Source organism: Monodelphis domestica, chromosome 2 (assembly GCF_027887165.1).
Source record: "Monodelphis domestica isolate mMonDom1 chromosome 2, mMonDom1.pri, whole genome shotgun sequence".
NCBI classification, from domain to species: domain Eukaryota; kingdom Metazoa; phylum Chordata; class Mammalia; order Didelphimorphia; family Didelphidae; genus Monodelphis; species Monodelphis domestica.
Genome location: NC_077228.1, coordinates 18,293,062 through 18,307,389, shown reverse-complemented (window position 1 = coordinate 18,307,389; position 14,328 = coordinate 18,293,062). Strand labels below are relative to the sequence as shown.

At 39.8% G+C, this 14,328-nt stretch overlaps 1 protein-coding gene across 2 annotated transcripts in view; it reads left to right on the top strand.

Moving 5' to 3' along the window:
- The window catches only part of FGGY (FGGY carbohydrate kinase domain containing), a 582,083-nt gene that overhangs the window by 377,296 nt on the left and 190,459 nt on the right, over positions 1–14,328 (top strand). For both annotated transcript variants that reach the window (XM_007480500.2, XM_007480498.2), the window contains one exon: positions 4,321–4,424. In XM_007480500.2, the coding sequence (XP_007480562.2) occupies positions 4,321–4,424 (104 nt within the window). The remainder of the gene's footprint in view (positions 1–4,320; positions 4,425–14,328) is intronic.

Genomic DNA, 14,328 nt, shown 5'->3' with positions numbered 1-14,328 from the left:
CCTAGGTGCCCATAAGCAAATCACTCCCTCCCTCTTTGTGACAGTTTGCTCCTCTTTCAATGAACGTGTTGGAGTTAGATGACCTTCTGTTCTCTTCCAGCCTGTAATGCACAATCCTGCTCTACTGAGGAAGCAAAGTCCGAAGAACAAACTCCATTTTCCATATGGGGAAACAGAGACAGACAGAAGTCAGATATAACATGTCCAGGATAGTAATCTGTTGTCCTGTGATCTAGTTACCCCCTTTCCCCTCAAGTATCGCTGATTTTGTTATTATAGGTATCTTTTCCACCAACGTAGGTCACAGTCCCTGTAGATGGAACTAACATGAGGCAGGTAGATGGCCCAAGGCATGAGAGCAATGGACTTGGAGTCAAGAAGGTCTGAGTCTAAATCCTCCTTTGATACTTATTGGCCATGTGTTCTTTGGCAAGTTATTTAACTTCAGCCTCAGTTTCTTCATCTGAAAAACAGGGATCATAACAGCACCTTCCCTCCAGGTTGTCACGAAGATCCAATGAGATAGCATAGGTACCATTCGGTGTAGACTGTAAGACCCTGTCCATGTAATGCTAGCTACGATTATCTTTGTGATCTCTGATAATTGTGGATCCCTCCTCGATAACTCTGGGAAAGCTCTGCTCCTATTGATGGACACCTCGCCAGACTGACCAGGGAATTAACTCTCTTACATTTGACTTAGATGAGGGTCTCCAAGCATTGCTACGATGCCCCTCCACCACCACCAAATCTATCAGTTAACTTGGCCATGAAGTTCTTGGCACTTAAACTGTCTGGCCTCGGAGTCACTGAATGGAAGTTAGAAGGACCTGCAGGAGCTGACCCATTCCTCAAAGAGAATCCCTGCTAATGCAGGTCTGGTGCAGCCGTCCAGCCTTTCTCTGAAGGCTCATATGAAGGCTATCTTTTCCCAAGAGGGGAAACCTCTGGAGTCAACCCTATAGCTTTTGGACAGCTCTTCTCATTCAGCTTCATTTTTTGTATCTCCCCCAAATCTGTGTCTTCAAAGTTTCTACCCATTGGTCCTAGTCCTGCCCTTCGGGACCCAACAGACCAAGTCAAATCTCCTTTGTCTGATCATTCTTCTGAACAACTTTGTCTTCTCCGTTCTTTCAACAAGTCTTCATGTATTTTGCTTCTGTCTTCCTAGCCTCAGTGCCTAGCCCAGTGCCTGGAACATGGTCAGCCCTTATTTCTTGTTGATTGATATAGAATGAGCTCAAGGTTCCTTGTCATTTTGGTTGCTTCTTTTGAGATAATAGACACATAGCCTACCCAGACCTATGATGAGAGCTTTCCAGTCTTCAAATTATTTGTCAGCATGTCTCCTGGAATAACTTTTGGGAGCCACCATGAGCCAGCAGGGAGGCGGAACACAGATGCGGTCCATGACCTTGATGTCGTCAGCACTGGGTTCTAATTTACTCTTTTAACTATCCACAGACGATGCTAAACAAAGCAGTCCTTCTAGTGCCACCAGAGGTATTCCACTTGGCAGGGGTTTAAGGGATGGAGTGTTCTGATGAGCAACAACAGGGATTTAGGAAGAAAGAACTGGATTAGTCTCTGAGGCCAAAAACTTTTGGCACTCAGAGTCCTTTTATTGGAGCAGAGGGATTTGGGTAATGGGGGTCAGGGAGAAGCAATGTTTCTTGTGGCATCCAAAAACTCTCTGAAGAAAAAGGAATTTTAACCCTGTTTAAAGACTCCCTCTAACAACCCAGACTTTCCTCTCTGAAGTATCCAATCCATTTAATATTCATGAACAGTCCAGAGCCAAAGCCTAGCGCTGAAGGTCCTTTAAAGCTCTGGGGGTGAATTCTATGGCTATTTCCCATATTTGGAAATCAGGCAAATAGAACTCTAGTTTTTCTTCCCAAGCAAGAATAACAATCTACTTCTATAGCTTCTCTCAAAACCATTCCCTTATCTTCACCCACAGCCACCACCCTAGATCAGAGACTCATCCCCACATGCTTTTATTACTGCAATAGCCGCCTAACTTTTCTCTTTGCCTTAAGTCACCCTCACTCCAATCATGCTCCCACTCCAAGTGAATTGATTTCCCTAAAGGACAACTCTGACTCTGCCACTCCCTCACTCAAGGAACTGGCTCAAACCTACCATTTTTAGCCATTTGGGGTTGTTTCCTCTTCACAAACTCTAAGGTCCATCCACAGTCCCCTTCCTCCTCTTCCTTTTATTTTCTACTCCGACTTTCCTCTTGTGCCTTTGACACCACTTCCCCCCATCCCTCCTTCCCTCTGCTACTTGTTCAGGAATCACCTTCTATAGAAAAGCTTTCCTATTTTCCCTAACTCCTAGCATTGTTCCCTCATATTCCCTTTGTTTTACATTTCAGAGATTTTTTATTGCTTCAAAACATGGTAACCCTTGGCCCCACTGTCTGAGGAACAAGACTGTGACATTTTACGCCTTCCTCTAATATGCTAAGAGGGTTGGGGTTATCTTCTGACACTAAATCATGGCGAGGATTGGCCTGGAGTCAGAAATATCTGAACCTCAAATTTAGCTTTCAAAACTTACTAGCTGTGTGACCCTGGGTAGGTCATGTGAATTGTCTGCCTCATTTCCCTCATCTGTAAAAAGTTATTGTGAAGATCAAGTGAGATAATATATGAAAAGCACTTAGTACAGTACATGGCACAAATTAGATGCTTAATAAGTGGTTCTTTGACTCTTTCCTTCCTTTTATCTTTCCTTCTTTCCTTCCTTCCTTCCTTCCCTCCTTCTTTCTTTCCTTCCTTCCTTCCTTTCTTCCCTCCTTCTTTCCTTCCTTCCTTTCTTCCCACCTTCCTTCCTTTCTTCCCACCTTCTTTCCTTCCTTCCTTCCTTCCTTCCTTCCTTCCTTCCTTCCTTCCTTCCTTCTTCTTTCCTTCCTTCCTTCCTTTCTTCCCTCCTTCCTTCCCTCCTTCTTTCCTTCCTTCCTTCCTTTCTTCCCACCTTCCTTCCTTCCCTCCTTCTTTCCTTCCTTCCTTTCTTCCTTCCTTCTTTCCTTCCTTCCTTTCTTCCCTCCTTCCTTCCTTCCCTCCTTCTTTCCTTCCTTCCTTCCTTTCTTCCCTCCTTCCTTCCTTCCTTCCCTCCTTCCTTCCTTCCTTCTTTCTTCCTTCCTTCTTTCCTTCCTTCCTTTCTTCCCACCTTCCTTCCTTCCTTCCTTCCTTCCTTCCTTCCTTCCTTCCTGCCTTCCTTCCTTCCTCCCTCCCTCCTTCCCTCCCTTCTCATCAAAAATATTTTAATTTTAATTCTCTGTCTTATAACAATTTATGTTGGTGTTTTATCTCCCTAACAGGCTGTAAGGTCAATGAGGGCAGAAACTGTATGTCTAAGCTTTGAGCCTTTCAAAATCACTAATCTAGTATGACTTAGTGCTTAAAAATAAATGTTTGCTGATGGACTGATTGCACTTATCACAGTTTACTGTTCACATCCATGACTGTTTGAGTATGTTACTTACTTGCTCAGAAAAATGTCTGGTCTTTTTATTTGGCATTTAAGGCTCTTCATGACGTACCACTAGTCTTCCTTTCCAGACTTTTTGCCTAATATTCCCCTCCCTCACTCTCTAGTCCAGCCAGACTGTCATACTTGTCCCTCACCCATGGCATGTCATCTCCCTTCCCATCCCTACCCTTGGCCTTGGCTATCCCCAGGCCTAGGATAGTCTCCTTCCTCACCGCTGCCACTTGGAATCTAAAGCCTCCTCCAAGTACGGTTTAAGTGCTGTCTCCTACATGAGATTTTCCTGACCCCTGCCTCTGCCTCCTCCCCATTGATGCCACCGTGGTTCTATCTTATATTTACTTAAAAATGAGCTTTGGGTTCTTCCTGGTATAATGGAGCCTCCTTAATAGCAAAAATGTTTTCATTTTTGCCTTTTATTCCTAGGATCTGGCACATAGAAGGTACTTAATAAATGCTTTTGCATTGATTGGTTGATTGATTAATTTGCTCTTCTCAAATAGGAGGCAATCCTCAGCCATGGAGGCTGAAACCTCAATTTCCCTATTACTGGCAGCGGCCTTTTCCTTTACCGGTCTGGCCTTCAGAAGTGCTCTCAACATTTTTTTCTCTAAAAAGTGTATTTCGTGTGTGTGTGTGTGTGTGTGTGCGTGTGTGTACGTGTGTGTGTGTGTGTGGTATCTATACATTGCTGCTTTTAAAACTATAATATAATATACATACATGTTCATATATGTATGTATTTGTATGTGTATATATATATGTGTATATATATATATATATATAATGTTAAAAGGATATTGTTCTGTTTTCTCACAGGAGTGATTGGAGCAGATGTGAAAGGGTATAACCTGCCCTGTGAAAACCAGCCAATTACGTCTCGGTTGGCTGTGATCTGTGGAACATCTTCTTGTCACATGGGGGTAAGTAAGAACCCAAGAACTCACAGCTGTGTTCTCTCCCTCTCTCTCTCTCTGTCTCTGTCTCTCTGTCTCTCTGTCTCTCTGTCTCTCTGTCTCTCTGTCTCTCTCTCTCTCTCTCTCTCTCTGTCTCTGTCTCTCTGTCTCTGTCTCTGTCTCTGTCTCTCTGTCTCTCTCTCTGTTTCTTTCTCTCTCTGTCTGTCTCTCTCTGTCTCTCTGTCTCTCTCTTTCTCCTCTCTCTGTCTCTCTCTCTGTCTGTCTCTCTCTGTCTCTCTGTCTCTCTCTGTCTCTGTCTCTCTGTCTCTCTTTCTGTCTCTCTCTCTCTCTATCTGTCTGTCTCTCTCTTTCTCTTTCTCTCTCTCACACACACAGTTGATAAAGTCCTTTTAGAATGCCCAGCGAGGAGATCTTTGCCCCCCTTCACCTTGCCCTTCTTCTTCTCTCCTTCTTCCAACCTTTGATCCAAGACCAAAGGTCTCTTCCCTTCCCTGCCTGTTCTCAATGCCTTTGGTCAGGTCTTCTACAAGGGCTCAGTTCAGGGTTGAAAGGTCAGCTCTCTGAAGGTCACTGCCTACAGTGACATCCTAATGACCAAAGATCCCAGGAATGAAATTGGACCAGCAGATGCCATCCCCCTTCCATCCCGCCCTTGACCTGGAAGACACTAATGTGTTACTGGACAGCTCCTTGAGCAGAGAGCCTGTTTGCCTTGGCTGGGAGCCTCACCCTCTGTGTTCCCTCAATCAATATAAATCTCTCTTGCCCAGAGCAGGGCCTAATGATCTGTAGAATTATGTTCTATATCAGGACTTCAAAAGAACACTGATAAGCAATTTTCGCTTTGTTAATTTTTCTCTATGAATTACTGAAAAGGCTTTCTCCCAGATTGCAGTTAAAATTTAGTGCCTGCCCTAAAATTTATATCTTCTTTAAATGCATGGGTCTGAAAGCATTCCATTTTGATAAGTACCCGTTTCTACTGTATTTTTATTTAAAAGGCATTACTCTGTTAAATTGAGGCTGATGACTCCCTCTATTTTCCCCAGATGAGAACAAAGGGGTAAAGGTTAGGGGGAGAGGGGAGTCGAAACTGAAAGCAGGAGCAGGGGAAAGGAGAAGAACACAGAATAATGAAGGGATGGGCATGTAAATGAAGGGGGCTACAGCCCCGAGCAGCAGTTCTTAGCCTGGGTTTTGGAAGTTGGGGAACTTAAATGGGGGAACAATTATATCTTCATTTTTGCTAACCTCATACTAAAATGTAGCATTCATTTCCTTCAATTATTTAATAATAATAGCTTGCATTTTCATATTATCGAGTTTGTAAAAAGAGGTTTATAACATTTTTTCATTTGATCCTGCAACAAGCTTGGGAGATGGATTCTATTATTATGCCCATTTTTCAGAAGGGGGTATTGAGACTGATAGAGGTCAAATAACTTGTTCAGGAATACACTTCTGGGGTAGCTAGTGGGTAAAGTGGATAGAGTGTGGAACCTGGGGTCAGAAAGACTCATGTTCCTCCTGAGTGTAAATCTTGTCTCAGACTCTAGTTGTGTGACCATGGGCAAGTCACTTCACTCTGTTTGCCTCTGTTTACTCATCTGTAAAATGAGCTGGAAAAGGAAATGGCAAACCACTCCAATATCTTTGTCAAGAAAACCTTAAATGGGGCCATGAAGAGTCAGATATAACTATAGTGACTGAACAACAACACACTGCTAATGAGTATCCAAGGTTAAATTTGAATTCAGGTCTTCCTGATTTCAAGTTCAAAGTTCTAGCTACTATGTTACCTCATATTCTTCTAAGGAGGTCTATAACTTCATCAGACTGCTAAGACATCCTAAGACACACACAAATAAGGTTAAATCCTCTAATTTTAGGGAAAGGATAAATAACTTTGAAGACAATGAGAAATGCTAAAATATTCTATATAATCTTAAGAAACAGGATTCCTTTATTGATGATTGATCATTTGAGAAGGTTACACAGTGGCCCTAAAGAGATGAGGATTAAGAGACCAGAGAGAGAGAGAGAGAGAGAGATGGATAGATAGATAGATGGATAGGTAGATAGATAGATAGATAGATAGATAGATAGATAGATAGATAGATAGATAGATAGATAGATAGATAGATAAAGTAGATGTATAGGCAGGCAGATAGATAGATAGATAGATAGATAGATAGATAGATAGATAGATAGATAGATAGATAGATAGATAGATGATGGATAGATAGATAGATAGATAGATAGGTAGATAGATAGATAGATAGATAGATAGATAGATAGATAGATAGATAGATAGATGGATAGGTAGATAGATAGATAGATAGATAGATAGATAGATAGATAGATAGATAGATGATGGATGATATATAGATGAGTAGATAGATAGATAGATAGATAGATAGATGGATGGATAGATAGATGATAGATAAGTAGGTAGATAGATAGATGGATAGATAGATGATGGATAGATAGATAGATGATAGATAAGTATGTAGATAGATAAGTAGATAGATAGATAGATAGATAGGTAGATAGATAGATAGATAGATAGATAGATGATGGATGATATATAGATGAGTAGATAGATAGATAGATAGATAGATAGATAGATAGATAGATAGATGATGGATAGATAGATGATGGATAGATAGATGATAGATAAGTAGGTAGATAGATAGATAGATGGATAGATAGATAGATGATGGATAGATAGATAGATGATAGATAAGTAGGTAGATAGACAAGTAGATAGATAGATAGATAGATGATGGATAGATAGATAGATGATAGATAAGTAGGTAGATAGATAAGTAGATAGATAGATAGATGATGGATGATATATAGATGAGTAGATAGATAGAAAGATAGATAGATAGATAGATAGATAGATAGATAGATGATGGATAGATAGATGATAGATAAGTAGGTAGATAGATAGATAGATAGGTGGATAGATAGATGATGGATAGATAGATAGATGATAGATAAGTATGTAGATAGATAAGTAGATAGATAGATAGATAGATAGATAGATAGATGGATGGATAGGTAGATAGATAGATAGATAGATAGATAGATAGATAGATAGATAGATGATGGATAGATAGATGATAGATAAGTAGGTAGATAGATAGATAGATGGATAGATAGATAGATGCTGGATAGATAGATAGATGATAGATAAGTAGGTAGATAGATAAGTAGATAGATAGATAGATAGATAGATAGATAGATAGATAGATAGATGATGGATAGATAGATAGATGATAGATAAGTATGTAGATAGATAAGTAGATAGATAGATAGATAGATAGATAGATAGATAGATAGATAGATAGATAGAAAGGTAGATAGGTTTATGTATATATATAGGTAGGTAGGTACATATATATGTATATATTTTTTTCTATTAAAAATTGTAGTTTCTTAGGGTTTTAGAGGAATTCTGGAAGAAGCTCTAATTCTGTTATCTGTCTAAAAGGATTGGAGAAAGACCTTGAGATCAAGTGCTGTGAGGATTAGTTGAAAGAAGGGGGTGCACATCATGACAGATCTCTTCAAGATTTGAAGGGCTGTCATGTAAGGGCTAAAGATGGATCTCCATCATCCCTTAGTCCCCGAATACCAAAAAAGAAATATTGGATGGAATTAAAGCTTGGCATTGGGGAGTGGGGGAAGATAACCGTTTCCTAACAAAAAAAAATGAAATGTACTACTTTGAACCTTAGAATCTTCTTCCTCCTCAAAGGGATTCAAGCTAAAACTAAATGACTCCTTGCCAGGTTTTCTATTGAGATTTTTTTTAGTATTGAAAGTCTATGTTCTTCAGCCTTCAATAGTAGAATGGCTGAAATTCCATTCACTCCAATAAAAGTCTCTGCTTTGCTAGTTACTGACTTCATAACCCTGAGGATGTGGCAATCAGGAGGAATTGTGTTACAGTGGAAAGAGCAATAAATCTGAAGTCAGGGGACCTGGGTTTGAATCCCACTGTATATAGATCTCTATATGACTTCAGGCAGTTCTTTGCCCTTATTAAGTTTAGTGAGAGGATGGTCCCTTCCACCTCTAGATTTATAGAAGCCTCAGTTTCCCTGTTGTAAAATAGGTGATAATAAAACTTTTATCACATAACTAATATAAATATATGTAGGTCTTCAAACAAACAAGAGTAATCATGTTCTAGCTCATCTTGAGCTTTCTTAGATCCCAATGTACTGCCCTACCTTTCATAGCCAGAAGCCAGCTTTAAAAGAATTGTCCCAGAATAATATGACACCTACTTCATCCTGGCCTTAATGAAAGTGGCACAGTGGATAGAGTTCTGGACCTGGAGTCAAGAAGACGTGACATTAATCTGGCTCCAGATACTTACTGTGTAACTTGGGGAAAATCACTTAACTCCTGTTTGCTCAGCTCCCTCCTATGTAAAATGAAGATAATAATAGTACCAACCTCTTAAGGTTTCTGTGAGAATAAAATGAAATAACAGTCATAATGTGTTTTCCAAACCTTCAAGGGTTATAGATAGTTTTGCTAGGTGCTAGTAGTGTTAAAGATGGCATGATTTGCCCCCCATGGATTGATCAACCACTTAGAAATCCAGCAGGAGTGATGGAGTAAAAAGTTGCAGGAATTTAGACTTATTGGATGAATGACTAGTAGACATACATTCAAAAATAAAGCTGGGTAAAATTGGAATCCAGAATGTCTCTTCTAATGCTTGTAGATGACCCTGGGTTCTCAAAGGTGCGCAAGCCTGGATAGACCCTACCAAATATAGAGAATTCTGAGAATGAGCCTGGACTCGTTGACCATCTGCCTCTCTATTGTCAAATGAGCACCTTTTCTAGATGTACTTAGAAGTTCTGTCACCCAGTAAGGCATGGAAGGATAAAAATCAATATCACAATGAATCTTTTTTCCTATATGAGATGAATTTTTTAAGAATAATTTTCCAGATTAGGTGTTGATGTAATGTTCAATAATTGTGATCCATGCTCTCTCCCTCCTTTTCCCCTCTCCTCAAGATAGCAGGTAATATGATAGAGGTTGGATGTGTTATCATACAATACATATTTCCACATTCATCATGTTGTGAAAGAAGACACACATGGCTTACACTGGAGAAAAAATCACGGAAAATCATAAAGATGGCTGATAATTGGGAGAAGAATTATCACCCATATTGGTGAAGGAGTTGCCATGCCAGTAAAATTATAGATCTTTGAATATTCAAAGGAAAGATTCTATAAAACAAGGCAACACTACTCCCATGGAACTTATAGTTTAATAGGGAAGGAAAGACAAAATATAAAAGAGAGTCAAAGAAGAGAGAAGGAAAAGAAGGGAAGATGGGGGGAAGAGAAGGAGGGGGCACCTGACTGAAGGAGGCCTGACTGCTGGGGAGGAGACAGTAGTTCAGAAAATGAGTAGAGCTGAAGGTGAAAGGATCATGACTGGTATCCCCAATGAAATGTTGATCCTAACCAAGGACTCGTCAATGAGTAGAGTAAGCCTGAAGGGTATAGACACATTTATTAATTGCTTTGTAACTGGCATCTTACTAGGTACAGGGGATGGGAACCCTCAAAAAATAATTCCTGCCCTTAGAGTGTACATTTAATTGGAAATGAGTAAGGAGCAATGCATACATACAAACCTATGTACCTATACATGTGTGTAGGCATGTGTGTTGCTGCTCTCCTGATTCCAATATGTACCCAGAAAAGTAAATATGCAAAATAAACAAAGTAGAAACATAGCTACTGGGGAGTTGGGCATGGGCATTAGTAAACGGTACAATCAGGAAAGACTTTTTTGTAAAAAGGTGGACTGGGTTAGGTCAACTGTAAAGTCTTTTTCATCTCTAAAATTCTCAGATCCTGTGGCTTTTCCAGGATTACCTCTCAGGTGTTTGTAAATGTATTGTGGAACCATAGATTTCAAGCTAGAAAGAAACTTAGAGCTCACCAAGTCCAAATCTCTCATTTTTAAAAAATAAATGAGGAAACAGCAACTCCAAAGGGTTTGTGGTTGTAGCCAATCAGTGACCAAGGTAGGATTTGAACCTTTGTCTTCTGACTCCAAATCCTGCACTCTCTCCTATAAGCCATAACCTTCATTGACTATTTGATGGCTAAAATCATTGATGAAGGTGTATAAAAGCTCCCATTGTGTTTATATCAATAATATGTCTTGTAAATATCTGCAGGGGTGCGGTGAGTGAGATGGAAAGCCATTTCTTCACTTGGTCCTTTATGTCTCTATTGCTTAGAGAGAGAGAGAGAGAGAGAGAGAGAGAGAGAGAGAGAGAGAGAGAGAGAGAGAGAGAGAGAGAGAGATACATATATAGATATATATGGTAATAAAGGGCTGGGACATTCTTCACAGATGACAACAAAGACAGTCAGTGTACCTTGCATGAACTTGGCCTCGGTTTTCTGCTTGTTTTCATCACTAAGTGGGATGTGACTATGCCCAAAGTACTTTGTTCTTCTCTTATCTATTAGGAACACTTCTCCAGTGGGATTTCTTCCCCAGCCAGCAATGGTCAGGACCTTTTAGCAATAACTGATAATGCTGTGTTAGGCTTCATGTTTTAGTTAACAAAGAGAAGGGGGAGAAGTGGGATTTCATGAGAACTGGAGAGTATATTCATTTAGGGAAATTTCTAACTCATGGAAAAAATGCAAATATATCAAAAATGACTTCAGCAAATGAAGAATGTGATTATTAACAATAATCTGAAGACAGAGACGCACAAACATTTATACAGAGACCAAAATTTGTTTCCAAAGAATCATGTTTAGGACCTTGTGAGAAAGGGACAGGGGGAGACAGAAAAAGAGATGAACAGGTTAGATAGAAAGATAGAAAGAGAAAGAAAGACATGTGCTTGGAAAGAGATGAAGAAAGGGGTTATATCTTGTGGAAAACCTGAGAAACCGGGTAATTTAGCCTTTTAACATGAAAGAGAAAGAAAGAAAGAAAGAAAGAAAGAAAGAAAGAAAGAAAGAAAGAAAGAAAGAAAGAAAGAAAGAAAGAAAGAAAGAAAGAAAGAAAGAAAGAAAGAAAGAAAGAAAGAAAGAAAGAAAGAAAGAAAGAAAGAAAGAAAGAAAGAAAGAAAGAAAGAAAGAAAGAAAGAAAGAAAGAAAGAAAGAAGAGGAAGGAAGGAAGGAAGGAAGGAAGGAAGGAAGGAAGGAAGGAAGGAAGGAAGGAAGGAAGGAAGGAAGAAAGAAAACAGAGAAGCAGAGAGATAGACAGGTAAATAGATAATGCCACATTAAAGATCTATTAGGGGTTGAAAAAGAAAGGAATAAGGCTGCTAGATGGCCACTGATTTGCCCGATACCGAATAAGATGAATTCCTGCCTGTATCTTCCTATTCTCATTCCAATCACTCCCAGCCTAATGTGATTTCTTACAATTACCCTCCCTCTTACCCTAATCCATGTAGCTTCCTCCTTCCTGTATGTGCTATATTTCAGATTCCAGGTCATTCTAGAGGTTCTCCAGAGACTTTTAAAGGAGAGATGAACTTTAAAGTGGGAATCCTTAACTATTAACAACAGAAAGCAAACTAGTATTGTAACAAGGTTCTTTGCTGCCAGCTTCTTGTGATCCCTACTGTTCTATCTGGAGCTGGATAGGAGGATATGCCATTGAAATAGAAGTAACTCTGGAGCCAGAGGACCAGAGTTCAGATCCCACCTCTAAGGCCATTTTGGGAAAGTCACAACTTCTTGTATCAGTTCCTTCATCAGGAGTGGGTTGGACTATGTGTCTTCTGAGGTTCCTTCTGATTCTAGAGCTATGATCTCCTGGCATTCTTCTCCAAAACTCTTAGAACATCGGAAGTGTTGACTAATAAGCAGAATATTAGGAACCTTTGAATCCTTTTAACCAACATTTTGTGGTCATCATATTCTTAGTCGAATCAGCTAGGTGACATGGTGAATAGACTGGCCTTGGGTCAGGAAGACCTAAGTTCAAATCTGGCCCCCTATACTTACTAGTTATATGACCGTGGGCAAATCATTTAACCTCTATTTTCCTCAGTTCCCTCATCTGTAAAATGGAGAACATAATAGAACTTCCCTTAATGACTTGTGGAAGGGATCCATTGAGATAATAATTATAAAATGCTTAGCACACCCCTTGGCACAGAGGAAGGGCTCTATAAATGTTTATTATTGTTGTTGTTGTCATTCATGGTAAGCCAAGTGGCAGACAAAGTGAGATGTTTAAAACATTTAAAAGAAGGTCTTCCAACAACATGGAAATAGGTTCTGATCAAGGACACACGTGAAATTGCACATTGGCTACCAGAAGGGCGGGGGGAGGGGAGGGAGGGAAAGAATATGATTCGTGTAACCAAGGAATAATGTTCTAAATTGACTAAATTGAAAAATTAAGAAAATAAATTTAAAAAATAAAAATAAAAGAAGGTCTTCCCTTCCTTACCTCCCAATGTTGACCATCTTTGTTAAAGATTCTCTTTGTATGAACATTCTGCCTTGATATTGTAGATTTTAAAATTAACATACAATAACTATTATATTTTTTTAAAGTTTATTAATAATAACTAAAGTAGAAAAAGCTAACTAACCCAGCCCCCAGTCAAGAGAAGAGAGTGAAAGGGAGGAGCCACAGAACTACATATAAATGTCACAAAGCAAGTGAGGACTGAGGGAAAGGGATGCTGGGTAATGAAAGGAATTCTGGGGAAAGTAATTCCAAAGGTACAAAATTCTCTAACTTATACAATATATTTTAAGACCCCAATAATTTACAGCACAGAACTGAAATGATAGGACCTGGATTCAAAATCTACCTATGATGTGCAACCTGGAAAAGTCATTTAACTTCTGTGGACGTCAGTTTACTTATCTGTAAATGAAGGGAAATAGACTAGATGGTCTCTTCTGTATGGAGGATACCGTTACAACATTTGAACACAGACAGTTAGTAACTGCTCACCATTTGCCAAGCCCTGGGCCAAGGAACAGGGATACAAAGACAAAACCAAGCAGCCTCTTCCCTCAAGAAGCTCCCATTCTAGTTGGGGTGAGAAAGAGTGGAGGGCTACAACATGCACCCTAAAATCAGGGCTGTGGGGTAACTGACCAACAAGCTAGAACAGAGGCACCAAACAGCCAGCTTAGTCTCTTTTTCCTAGTGGTGATGGAGGAATCTGATGGGAATCATTGACCATTTCTCTCCTCCCTCTCCATTATCAAATGAGTCACAGGTAAAGTGTTTTGCAAACCTTCAAACACGATCTCAAGGTTAGCTATTATTACTCAAGCAAGTAAAAACAAAGGAAAGACAAAGTGGTTCAGGACAAGCGTCAAATTTAATTAGTAGTAAAGGGATGGAGGAGAAAGCCTCATGTAGAAGGTCCTGTGAGATGTGCTTTGAAAGCTCTGGGGTCATGAAGAATCATCATCCTGAGTTCAAAGCCAGCCTCAGACCCTTACTGACTATGTGACCTTGGACAAGTCATTTCACCCTGTTTGCCTCAGTTTTCTCATCTGTAAAATGATCTAGAGAAGAAAATGGCAAACCACTCCAATATTTTGCAAAGAAAAACCCAGTTAAGAGTTAGAAATACAGTTAAAACACCTGAACAATAACAACAGTTCTGCGGGCTTGAATCTCACGTCCTTCAGAACTGGATTAATCCAAGGTGTTTAGATAAAATACCAGACTCCAAATCAGTGGGGCACTGAGAAGGCACCAAGTTCATTCCAGACCCCTAAATCTTTGCTAAAGATGCCTGATGCTGGTGTTCCCATAGCGCCATCTTGGACTGGCAATGAGGTCTCAAGTCTGCTTGGGAAACGGAAGCAGAGCCCACTTCTTCATTGGACTTTCTTTATCTGTGCAT